The sequence below is a fragment of the Salmo trutta genome, chromosome 28, assembly GCF_901001165.1.
Source record: "Salmo trutta chromosome 28, fSalTru1.1, whole genome shotgun sequence".
In the NCBI taxonomy this organism is placed as follows: domain Eukaryota; kingdom Metazoa; phylum Chordata; class Actinopteri; order Salmoniformes; family Salmonidae; genus Salmo; species Salmo trutta.
This window is the reverse complement of record NC_042984.1, coordinates 27,987,443-28,000,514: the sequence shown is the minus strand read 5'-3', so window position 1 is coordinate 28,000,514 and position 13,072 is coordinate 27,987,443. Positions and strand designations below refer to the sequence as shown.

Here is a 13,072-nt window from a genome sequence, read left to right as displayed (position 1 = left end):
TCATCCCTAGGTCTGCTAAAAGGAAACAAACGTCAGAATTCAATCTGGATGCACCATCTGTTCTCAGAGGTTCACGCTGTCATTTTAGATGGGATGCCCGTCAGAGCAGAGGCCCTGAGTTTACCTTGCCATCAGAGATGCCGAAGACTTAAAATGTGATAGATGAAGACTCTAAAACATCAGTTATATATAGCTGCTGTCAAGGCCCCCGACAATCACACCCTCTTCATCCCAGACCTACTCTTTGGCAGAGCTGTTGCATTTAGGGCTGTTACGGTGACCGTATTACCTTCACACCGACAGTCACGAGTCATGACCGCAGTCAAATTCCACGTGACCATTGAGTCACAGTAGCTAGGCTTCTCCAAAACTGCGCTCTGATGCCGCTAATGGTCATTTGTAGACTACCAAACTAACCAGTCGCCAATGGCCTGGTACTCAGCTCTCTATTGTTCCTCTAATCCCTCTGGCATCAATGCAAATGCTTGAAAATCAAAACAAACACTTCATGAGAGCTTTGGCATTCAGAGTTTGAGCGTAATAGGATCACCTGTTGCACAGCAAGAGCCAGCTCCTTATAGCTAGTTGATACATGTCACTCAAGTGTTTCTATAAGCCCACGTTGCACTATATTTCTACAGGCTATGCTATGCAATTGCGTGAGAAAACAGAGGTTTGATGGCCTCCATTAAAAAGAGAAGGATCCTATCAGTTTTCAATAGACTATATTTATTTCTCAACTTTCCTAATATTGAGCACATTGCTTCGCTTTAAGACCGGAGTAGCCTACCTGACTGGCATGAAAATGAACTGCGGGAAAAGCTTCCTCCATATGCTATTCAAGTGCATATGAATTACATGTATTTTTCCCCCTGCCTGTGTTCTGACAGGTGCATGATAATGGCCCATTCTAAATCAAAACTAATTTCACACATATATTACTTAGTATATGTAAAGACAAGGTTAAATTAAGAATAGTGTGATGGGTGAGAATATTATCACTTGTGAATGATGCCCAGCGTGTGCAGTCCAAGGCAAGAAACATGCATTTATTTGCGACTTCTTCAAATCATAGTCACATGCATCATGTAGCCTAGCCTATACTGTAGGCCTATATGTTTTGATAAAGTTTGTATCACAACTAAAGTGGCCGAATAACTCTAAGCGTAGCCTATAGGCCTAGGACCTCTGGAACATGGTTGGAGAGCACATAGCCTACAGAGTCTAATGAAACACGTGTTCTTATAAGCCCAGTCATTGCTCAATCGACCTGTGAAAACAGACTTATGACTCGCCACTATTTAAAAAAGGATCCCATCTTTCTCGTGCTGCTATATTTATTACCAAATGAATCTGCTTTACAACCGATGTAGCTTACCTGGCATATTAAAAACGTAACCGCACGGAACCTCCATTCACTATTCGAGTGCAGGCTATGGATGAAAGGTTGTTTTTGTGGGCCATTCTAAATAAAAAATTATTCCACACATATATTAGTAGACTATTATCAAGTGCTTGTCAAATTGTGAATGAGAGACTGCGCAAGAAACAGAGCAGAGCTCAGGCCTTTCATGCAACTTTTTAAAAATCATCATTAGAGTCACATCGTGCAGCCTTAGAATGTATTAGAAATCAAAACATATAGCCTAAGGTTTGTATCACAACTAACATTGCATAAATAACTGTAAATTAGGCATATAGAAAGGAGGACCTGTTTGAAATGAACACTCTGTTAACCACTCAACACAGCACACTCCCTTGGAAATAATTTTGGGAAAATATCCTTTCTATTTTATTCAGCTACGTGGAATTGTATTCTTCTTACTATAAAATAATATAAAATAATGCCACGGGAATTACAAGCAAATCTTGTCTGCTAAATGAACTAGTGTAGCCCATAGCCATATAGCACAGCCAGATCAGGAACTAACATAAGGATGACTCAGAATATGCTGTTCTGTTCTTCTGAAACAGGCTACATTTTCTTCATATCACAGTGTTTCTTTAGATCTACCCAAAATAAATAATGGTATTATTGTGATGGTGTAGGCTATATTAAATGGATTTAATAGATTTTTTGAAATGTAGATGTTCCAAAGGTCAGCATCAGTGGCTTGTAAACTATGCCTGGAAGCCCAGAGAGGCTAAACATTATTATGTTAATTAACTGTCATTTACCGTGAGACCGGCAGTTATTTTCATGACAGTGACCGGCTGACAAAATGTCATGATCGCCACAGCCCTAGTTGCATCTCCTATCACACAGATGTCCCAAGCCACTGTTTAAGCTGGATTAAAGGATCAACTTAGTGACATAATCATGGTTTGCTAATGACTGATGCTTTGTGATAGAATCCACTGCCTTTTTTCCTTGGACTGAGAAATATTCCAATTAAAGCTTTACTGTATTAAGAGGAAAACTCACAAGCTATATGTAGACTAGCTTCTCTGCTGACGATGGTGCCGAAAGAGTTGGTTGCCAGACACTGGTAGACCCCGACGTCCTCCTCTTTGTTCAGATGGCTGATACGTAGGTTGCCCCCAGTGAGGGCATAGCGTGACCCTGATCTAGGTACAATGAAGGAGTCATTCAGCTTCCACCTGAAAAAGCAAGAGCATTAAAAGGATAAGTTGACAAGAGAACTGTAGGGAAAGTCCACTAGCATGTACAGAATGAGCCTTATATGTGTATGAGTGATCTCATCATAATGCCTGGAAATATTACATGAAGTAAAACATTCACAAGTGTGGGCTACATATTGTAAGCACACAAAAGCAAAGACAAACTGGAACAGGTTACTAGACACAGAACACCTTAAATATGAAGAAAATATACAATCCTCAGAGTTACGGACTGACCGGTCAATCCGGGACATGTATTAAATGCAAATTGAGCTTACATGTGCTAAAAACACATCATATATGTATAGTATTTGGCTAAATGACTAGAAAACACAAATGCGCAATAAACATTGTCTATCGATGTTTTAAGAGATTTTCAATTGAATTTCAAAGTTAGAGACACCTAAAGAACGACTTTCATTCCCAACGTTTTCATATTATCGGAGGTGTGTATGATCATTTTCACAACTATCCTATTATTAGGCTGCACAAGCCCTAGTGCCACAAACACAACATACCCTATTGCCCAACTCTCGTGTTTCCTTGAAGGTTGCCCAGTTCTGGTTCATTATGCATGTGATCCATACAGTCAGATAGCATAATCACACACTTTCATCATGATCAAATTGCAATCACAACCCAAGACAAGGCAAATTTGTGGCAAATTCCAAATTAAAACAAACGACACAAGGCCCTGTGCTTGTTGCTCCAAACAACACTGAATATAATTGATGTGGGATGTAATCAGTGAGAGACATTACTCATTTGCAACCATAATTCATTTTCATTAAATTCCTTTCACGCCTTGCTCAATTTAAACATGGGATGAGACCAAAATCAATGGCTGTAAATACTGTCATAATTTTATTTTCCAGCGACACCTCAAAAGCAACCAGACCTCCCTGCTCAATAATAATCCCAAGTGGGAGGCCCTGGGACAAGAATTGTAACCTATTCCTAAACCAATCACAGTGATTTTCAAACGCCACATGGGGATGTAGCCTACAGACTACCTAATGATAATGATAACCCCATTTTTTAAATGAACCTTTATTTAACCAGCAAAAGACCCTTGAGGATAGAAATTTATTTTTCAATGGGGACCTGGAAAGTCAACAGGAAGTAGTCAGCGTGTATATACAACGCAAGAGCACAATACGATACATTAAAAACAATCACAAAGGTCAACAACATTTTCCCCTTTCGATGCTTTAAACTCAGCAAGCGATACCCTCTCCTCCAGTTTAAAGTATTTTGCAGCTCGATCCAACACCAAGGAGCATTATACGAAAAATATAGTTTTCCCATTTCAGTTCTGGCCTTAGGAACCGTGAAAGATTGTAGCAGCTGAGAACGGGGACTATACGTTTGTGATTACCTTTTTAGTGAGGGGGACAGGTAAAAAAGCAATAGTCCAAGCAATGCTTTGTACACAAAGATGTACTGTACCAGTGCTTCAGCATTCGTGTAGGAAGAGAGGGCCACTTCACCATATAGACCAAAGTGATGGGTGAGTGATCTTGCATTTGTTATAAATCTATGCATCCTGTGATACACAGTGTCCAGTATCTTGAATCTGCTGGCTGAGGCTTGCATGTAAACAATATCACCATAATCTAGCACAATATCACCATAATCTAGCACAGATTTGTTTTAAAGTCCCTTGGATAACCCTACGCTAACCCTATAATAACAGTCCTTTTGATTAAGGGTAATGCGATCAAAGACATTGAATACAGAACAACGCTAGGGGCAATCTGAGATTCAAACGACAACAAAGCGGTCACCTTAACATTTTTTGGGTGAACAGCTGTCCAGATGTTTGGACATTTTGAGTAATGTAGGGTTTGGTCAATTCAGTTGAATTGGAAAAACCTGAGCAACTTTCAGTTCATTTTCTGAATTTCCTGAATTGAAAGCTGAATCTACCCCAACCCTGAAGTCTTGCCTGTGCTTCACAATAATTTGCTACAGTAAGTTAGAACATCTATTCTTCCTGAATCACTGTGCAACATGAAGAGAATTACTGTATTGCTCATCTTCACCATTTTTTTCCTTCTAGATTTGGATTATTTGTTATGATAAAAAGTTACAGAACCTATTCAAATTTAGTTTGACCGCACCTCAAAACTGTTAACAATGAACACAAGAGAAGTGCATCAAGTTTATCCCAACAGTTAGATGTCAAAGAGAGAGAAAATGAACAGAGAGGAGAGCAAACAATGCCTAACAAGAAAAGCTATCTTTGTGTCCATGAGGAGCTCTTGAGAAATAGCTTTCAGAGACAGGGATAAGGCACAATTAGATTGAATATTAGATCCTTTTGTGCTGATTGGAATTCCACAACTCCTTGAGTCAAATAAGCCTGAGGTTTCCATTTCTGAGAGAGAGAGAGAAAAAGTGAGAGAGAGAGAGAGAGAGAGAGAGAGAGAGAGAGAGAGAGAGAGAGAGAGAGAAAGAGAGAAAGAGAGAAAGAGAGAGAGAGAGAGGCCGATTCAGTGGAGCGGTGCCTAACGGCAGATTGGCTGATTAGATTGATTTATTGATTTGGTTTTGCAGCTGGAATGGCTCCAGACTAGACAAATCAAGGGGCCACTGTGACAACTCAGAGGGGGCTTTCAGTGACAGCGGTCGAGGAGTAGTCTTAAGTATGTCTTAAATTAATGTGTCCTTGGCGCCTCCTGAAAAAGAGCTGCTCTATTCTCAGCTCTAAGGACCCATTTGATGTACTATGGTGCAGACCGAGTGAAGGACTCTTAACTTTTCAAAACTAATTTCATACAATGGAACAGGTTACTTCAATGTGGTGTGTGTGTGCATGAATGCGAGTACACTTTGCACACACACACAGGTGTACGACTTCAATGTGAGTTGAAGACAGAATTATTAGGTTCCCATCTTTTAGGCTGGTGTCGGAGGCTGCATTGTAGAAACAGATTGCTTAAGTATTCTATCCAGTGGAAGTGATAAGATCTTGTACATTCATTTCAATTTGTGCCCATTAGGCATAACACCCAGGATCTTCAAGCTACATTAACTGCCAAATACGCTGATGTTATGAGGGATCGTTTCAACCTATTGCATATTAAATGCTTGGCTTTGCAATTTGCATTTAATTACAGTGACAAGAGTACAACAGCCATCGTTGTTTGATAGATTGAAAATTAATAGCTTATGCAACTGATGCTCTTTAAAGCAAATCATAATTTGTCATCTGTTTTAATTTGTCATCACTTAAGTTGGTGATCAACGGGGCATCAATACATTCCTAGGACAATGCACTGGGGACAACTCCCGGAGAGAGACAATACACAATACGCAGAGTTTGACAGTGAAGTCCAAACCCTCTGGTCACAAACTAAATTAATCTATGTTGTTTCTACGTAAAAAAAAACGAAAAAACTATGTGATGATGTTGAATCAATGTGGAAAACTGATTGGATTTGCACAAAGCCATCAACATAAAGGAATTGCGGGAATGTTTGTCTTTCTTTCACACAACTTTTAACCTAAATCCAATGAAATGGTTCAAATTCTTGATTTCCTTTTCAAATATCAAATATCTTGGGTCATCATTAGGCAACAAACAGGGAAAAAAGTCAGACAGGGTGGAAATTTGCCTGATAACTTATTCTGAATTTAATTCCGCTGCTCTATTGATCGCTTCATACATTCAGTCTGAAACTGCCATCCTATAAGTTGTTTGTGCTGACATCAAAATGAGGGGCATTGTACAAAACAAATTAATCCGCGATGGGATCTTCTCTAACCAATCAGAATATCAAAGCCAATAACGTGATTAATGATTCTTGTAGGCCCCTTCTGGCCCAACCCATCGGTTTCTGGGGCCAATCAGAATGGTCAGAATGTGTTTGCAATCTATAAGATGCCGGGGAGCAAAGCAAATCCACACTCATCGTGCAGAAGAAACGCTAGTGGGTGTGGTGTTTGGCTGGAGCAATGTGGATGCTAACCTGACTACCCATCAGGTTAGGTGGATGGGTAGTCAGGCTAGGTGGATGGGTAGTCAAGTTAGCAGGATGGGTAGTCAGGTTAGGTGGATGGGTAGTCAGGCTAGGTGGATGGGTAGTCAGGCTAGGCGGATGGGTAGTCAGGTTAGCTGGATCAGTAACCAGGGTAGCTGGATGAGTAACCAGGGTAGCTGGATGGGTAGCCAGGCTAGGTGGATGGGTGGTCAGATTAGCTGGATGGGTAGTCAGGTTAGCTGGATGAGTAGTCAGGTTAGCTGGATGGGTAGTCAGGTTAGCTGGATGGGTAGTCAGGTTAGCTGGATGGGTAGTCAGGTTAGGTGGAACTTTAAAACATTAAACATTTTAAAGGGGTTTCCGCCCTAATGAACATGAGCCCTAATGAATATGACCCCATAGCAAGCTGTGTTTGGCAATAGCGGTAGATGTGATATGACATTATGGTAGTTTGGGTCTCTCAGGTTTAATTTGAATTAGTTTATTATTGAATATTAAAACAAACAATCTACCTGAGGTGAAGCTGCTCAACATTTACAATTACATTCAGTTATCTAGAAGACACTCCCATCCAGAGCAACCCACAGGAGCAAACAGGGTCAAGCACCCCGCCCAAGGACATGTCAACAGATCTCCCACCAAGTCAAATCGGGGACCCGAACCAGCAACCTATCATGTTAATTGCTCTACTATAAGCAGCCTCCAACGTCATTTTAGAGAATTTGGCAGTATGTCTAACCGCAGACTACGTGTAACCACAGAAGCCGAGGACCTCTACATTCGGGTTTTTCATCTGCGGGATCGTCTGAGACCAGCCACCCGGACAGCTGATGAAACTGTGGGTTTGTACAACCAAACGATTTCTGCACAAACAGGGAAGCTCATCTGCGTGCTCGTCGTCCTTACCAGGGTCTTGACCTGACTGCAGTTTGATGTCGTAACCAACTTCAGTGGGTGAATGCTCACCTTCGATGGCCACTGGCATGCTGGAGAAGTATGCTCTTCACGGATGAATTCCGGTTTCAAATGTACCGGGCAGATGTGGGCGTTGTGTGGGCGAGCAGTTTGCTGATGTCAACGTTGTGAACAAAGTGCCCCATGGTGGCGGTGGGGTTATGGTATGGGCAGGCATAAGTTAAGGATAGCGAACAAAATAGCATTTTATCGATGGCAATTTGAATGCACAGAGATACCGTGACGAGATCCTGAAGCCCATTGTCGTGCCATTCATCCACCACCATCACCTCATGTTTCAGCATGATAATGCATGGCTCCATGTTGCAAGTATCTGTACACACTTCCTGGAAGCTGAACATGTCCCAGTTATTCCACGGCCTGTATACTCACCAGATATGTCACCCATTGAGCATGTTAGGGAAGATCGACGTGTACGACAGCGTGTTCCAGTTCCCGCCAATATCCAGCAACTTCACGCAGCCATTGAAGGGGAGTGGACCAACAGGCCAAAATCAACAGCCTGATCAACACAATGCGAATGAGATGTTTCTCGCTACATAAGGCAAATGGTGGTCACACCAGATACTGACTGGTTTTCTGATCCATACCCCTAGCTTTTTTAAAGGTGAACGTCGGGCCCTCATACCACCCTCATGGAGTCTGTTCTGACCGTTTGAGCAGACACATGCACATTTGTGGCCTGCTGGAGGTCATTTTGCAGGGCTCTGGCAGTGCTCCTCCTGCTCCTCCTTGCACAAAGGCGGAGGTAGCGGTCCTGCTGCTGGGTTGTTGCCCTCCTACGGCCTCCTCCACGTCTCCTGATGTACTGGCCTGTCTCCTGGTAGGGCCTCCATGCTCTGGACACTACGCTGACAGACACAGCAAACCTTCTTGCCACAGCTCGCATTGATGTGCCATCCTGGATGAGCTGCACTACCTGAGCCACTTGTGTGGGTTGTAGACTCCGTCTCATGCTACCACTAGAGTGAAAGCACCGCCAGCATTCAAAAGTGACCAAAACATCAGCCAGGAAGCATAGGAACTGAGAAGTGGTCTGTGGTCCCCACCTGCAGAACCACTCCTTTATTGGGGGTGTCTTGCTAATTGCTTATAATTTCAACCTGTTGTCTATTCCATTTGCACAACAGCATGTGAAATTTATTGTCAATCAGTGTTGCTTCCTAAGTGGACAGTTTGATTTCACAGAAGTGTGATTGGCTTGGAGTTACATTGTGTTGTTTAAGTGTTCCCTTTATTTTTTTGAGCAGTGTATATTTTTTATATCTAATCCATTTTAGAGTAAGGCTGTAACGTAACAAAATGTGGAAAAAGTCAAGGGGTCTGAATACTTTCTGTGGGGTTATGTCCAACTATGTTACTCCATCAGAACCCTGCTCCGGAGCAGGAGAAGCACTGCCAGAGCCCTGCAAAATGACCTCCAGCAGGCCACAAATGTGCATGTGTCTGCTCAAACGGTCAGAAACAGACTCCATGAGGGTGGTATGAGGGCCCGACGTCCACAGGTGGGGGTTGTGCTTACAGCCCAACACCGTGCAGGACGTTTGGCATTTGCCAGAGAACACCAAGATTGAAATCTTTGAATTCAATTTAGTTTCAGGTGAACGGCTTTTGCTCTAATCTTTGAATTTCCCTAAAATCTCCAAACTGTTCTCTTGCTTCTTAAATTATTTATTTGAAAAAACATTTAAATCTGGCCCTGTCCATATAGGCAAATACCCCATCGTGTAAAGGGTTAAAGTAACCTGTGGTAAAATGTGAGATATCATAAAATATGTTTGCATTTATCCCATTAAGACGAACCTGGATAAAAAAAGTGAAATGTACACTGTATATACCCTGCCAAAACCAAACTTGAAGGAACGGTGACAGCTGGTACCTGTAGAAGGGAGGTGGATGTCCCTGGGCCTCACAGCTGAACACCACCTCTCTGCTGGTCTCAGTGGGGTGGACGGGAAACACCACACTGCCTGGTTGTTTGGTGAACACAGGCCTCAGCAGGATGTTGTTTCCTGCCAGGAGGAGAAACAACAACATTATCTAAAAGGTGGGATGGTCTGAATGGGGGGGAGAATAAAGCTGTGATGTAGCCCATGGGCCTGAAAAAGTGCCTGTTATTATGATTTTTGACCTAAATGATCATAATTTGGCTAATTGTCTGCTGTCCCATTTTACAGACACCGGTTACAGAATAGTTGAGTGGAACGGCCCAACAATCAAAACACGCACTTGAAAAAACAATTCCCCCCCACCCACACACCTGTTACAGTTCCATATCAATCTTAGCATGAAAACTCAGAAACCAGTTTGAATTGAGTAGGGTCCTGAGCAAAAGACAATAGCTGCTGACAAAACTGTACCACCCGTACAATAGTTGGTGTGGCACTCATTTCTAAAATACACTGCATGGAGGGCGTCATGTTTGTCCACTACAGTATGTCACTAATCCCATATAAGTGATCTCTCGCATGGGTGATGCACATTAAACAAAGTGTTGAAACAAATGCCACAACAACTTTGGGAGTAAGATGGTCTCTTTTGAACTTAAAAGCATTTGCTTGCAAAATTAGGTTGATGTGGAAGAAAATGTTTTTGGAAACAAAAAGAAAACAATAATGTGAAGGACCAAGGTTGTCATCTGCCATGTTTTATGAAATTCTGCACCGCGAGAAAAATACTGTAATAACTGAAATGGAGCTATGTGTTAATGCCCGCATCTACTCAATTAGCAGCTCATAAATATGATTTCCTTACAGAAGATTGAGGCAAAGAGATTTTGCTAAATAAAGGACAGCAGATGAACAGTTTTTGTACTTGGTATATCAGGGCTGTATTGTACCTTAAAACGTGAAGTCTACGAACGTAAATAGCCTACGATCCCAGTTATCGCCTAAAAACCATGAGTGGGTTCGACAGTGCAATTAACATGATTTGAAAAAAACTTGTTTTGATGTAGGAATAACATGACATTCTTTCCATAGTTACATAAATATATTTCAATGCTTCTCTTACATAAATGTATTAATGCATAACGCTCTGTTAACACTGACACAACAAAGAAAATGGGGCGTCTACCGTATTCTACTATGACATTTATTTTTTAGCTCATTAGGAAAGCCCTATTGAGTGAATGTAACTGCTGCAAAGATCTACAGGATCTGAACAGCAAAGCAATGACCTGTGGGACTACGGCAGACAACACTTCTTTGAAATAAACATCTCTTTCCTCTAGGAAGGAGAATACATTTGCCTTTCTGAGGATACATTTGCATTTTCTCAGAACAGCAGAAAGGTAGGAACAGTAGGTAATTTGTGTGGGGAAGAGATACTGTATTCCAGTCTCAGGGTGTTCAGGTTTATTCCCGGTACTCAGAATAACTCTCAGAGAGAGAAGGCTGTTTGACGGGGATCTTGTGTGCGCCGATTGTTCTTCTCCTCAAGGATAAACACGTTTGAGAAAGTTACATAAAATGGAAGACAGCCTAATTATAGTCTTTGTTAGATAAGCCTTGTTCCCTGAAGCAGAGCTGAAGCTGATTGATTACCAGAGGACACTTCTTACAGAGAGCTCCATACAAGCACAAACACATACTGTACACAAACACGTAACCATGTAAGCCCCCGGTGAACATAATCATGAAATGAATCGACAGAGGGAGTGAGTGAACGTGTTGATAAATGACTTGGCTAATCGATGCACACATGTTGCCTCAAGAGGACAGAGATTAAAAAAAACACAAAGAATACACACTCAGAGTACAGTAGCTGTAAAAGGTAAAAGATGCACTCTGCTTCACTAATTAGGATGACCTCTCATCTAGTCACTCATGCGTGAGATGTTATCAATTAACACAAGTCCTCCAATCGGGGAGAGGATGGTAGGAATATAATACAAATATTAAAATAATAAAAAGGGAGCAATGCTATCTGCTATCTGATAGAATTTTAATTCAATCAATCAATCAAATGTATTTATAAAGCCCTTTTTACATCAGCCGATGTCACTATACAGAAACCCAGCCTAAAACCCAAACAGCAAGCAATGCAGATGTAGAACCACGGTGGCCAGGAAAAACTCCCTAGAAAGGCCAGAACCTAGGAAGAAACCTAGAGAGGAACCAGCCTATGAGGGGTGACCAGTCCTCTTCTGGCTGTGCCGGGTGGAGATTATAACAGTACATGGCCAAGATGTTCAAACGTTCATAGATTGCCAACAGGGGCAAATAATAATAATCACAGTGCTTGTAGAGGGTGCAATTCTATCTACAAATTTCTATCTATCCCTGAAATGTTTTTAAAAAATGTTTATTTTTATAAACTAGATATTTGCGTATGCATCATTGCATGAATAAGTTTACTCATGGTGAAGAAAAAAAACACATGCAGGCACCAACAAACCCACTGAACCATCTATAAAAAAGCAAGTATCAGCCTCTTATAACCTTGATGCTTATCCTGTTCTCTTAATCAATCCCAAAGTGGTTTCAGAGTGCAAAGTTAACTCAATTTCTATTCATTTAAATGGGAAATTAATCAGCGTAACTAATATGAGTCTTAACAGGTATGCCCAAGCTGAACTGAGCTGATCTTTGGCAACGCCATGGCAACCGTTCTGAAGAATAACTGTGGGATAATGAGATGGGATGGGATTGAGTTCTCGGGGCTGTGCCTGGGGGGTTAGTCCAAAGTGATGCAAACTCTGTGAAACTTCCCCGTTGCCCAACGGGAATTTATGTAGTAACGCAGTAGGGAGGTAGGAATAATTTCAATCTTGCTTTCTGGTAACAAAGAAAAACAAAAAGTAAAAAGTGCTGTGTTCCAGCGTTGTTTGACATGGATAACGTTTTTTGGGGAATTTTGAGAAATAAGAATACTATTTAGGAGCTAAAGCCAGTCATTCTCTAAAAGGAAGTTACACTGCATTTTTAAAGGTAGACGGGCTCAGAATACTTACGGGAAGTTTACTGCACAATGCCCCAAGACAGAGACAGAGGTCATTACGAAACTTTATTTTTTTTAAAGCTAGCATCCCTCATATCTCTCACCTGCTGCAAGATGATGATATGTGGCGGGGCTGAGGACCAGAGACTACACAAGACCGGCATCAGCACAGGGGGAAAAGCAAAAGGGTGCTTTGGAGGGCTGAAATATAAACTAATCTCAAATTCAATACGGGCTGACAGCAAATGAATTCAGTGAGCTTACCTCAGCATGAATAAACAGCCACATGGGAAGTCGACTGTGGGGGAGGTATTGGTCGTTTGTGAGGTCCCCAATCCATTCGCTTCAGCTTTGGGTTTTATGCATCAAATAAAAAAGCCAATCTTGCATTTTAAAGCATCTCTTCCCTCTGTCCCGACAGATAAGATTCACCCTAAATGTCTCTCATTGAGGGGTTCCAAATGTTATTCTGAGGATGTAGGAAGGTTGGGGTGGGATGTAGGAATTAGAGGTTCAGGGCAGTCTACCTGTACTGGAGACATTTGGGG

General features: G+C 41.7%; 1 protein-coding gene across 4 annotated transcripts in view; it reads right to left on the bottom strand.

Moving 5' to 3' along the window:
* Positions 1–13,072, bottom strand: part of cntn3a.1 (contactin 3a, tandem duplicate 1) — a 110,977-nt gene that overhangs the window by 74,304 nt on the left and 23,601 nt on the right. For all 4 annotated transcript variants that reach the window (XM_029719452.1, XM_029719454.1, XM_029719451.1 and 1 more), the window contains exons 3-4: positions 9,463–9,595; positions 2,426–2,601 (exon numbers count right to left, since the gene is read on the bottom strand). In XM_029719452.1, the coding sequence (XP_029575312.1) occupies positions 2,426–2,601; positions 9,463–9,595 (309 nt within the window). The remainder of the gene's footprint in view (positions 1–2,425; positions 2,602–9,462; positions 9,596–13,072) is intronic.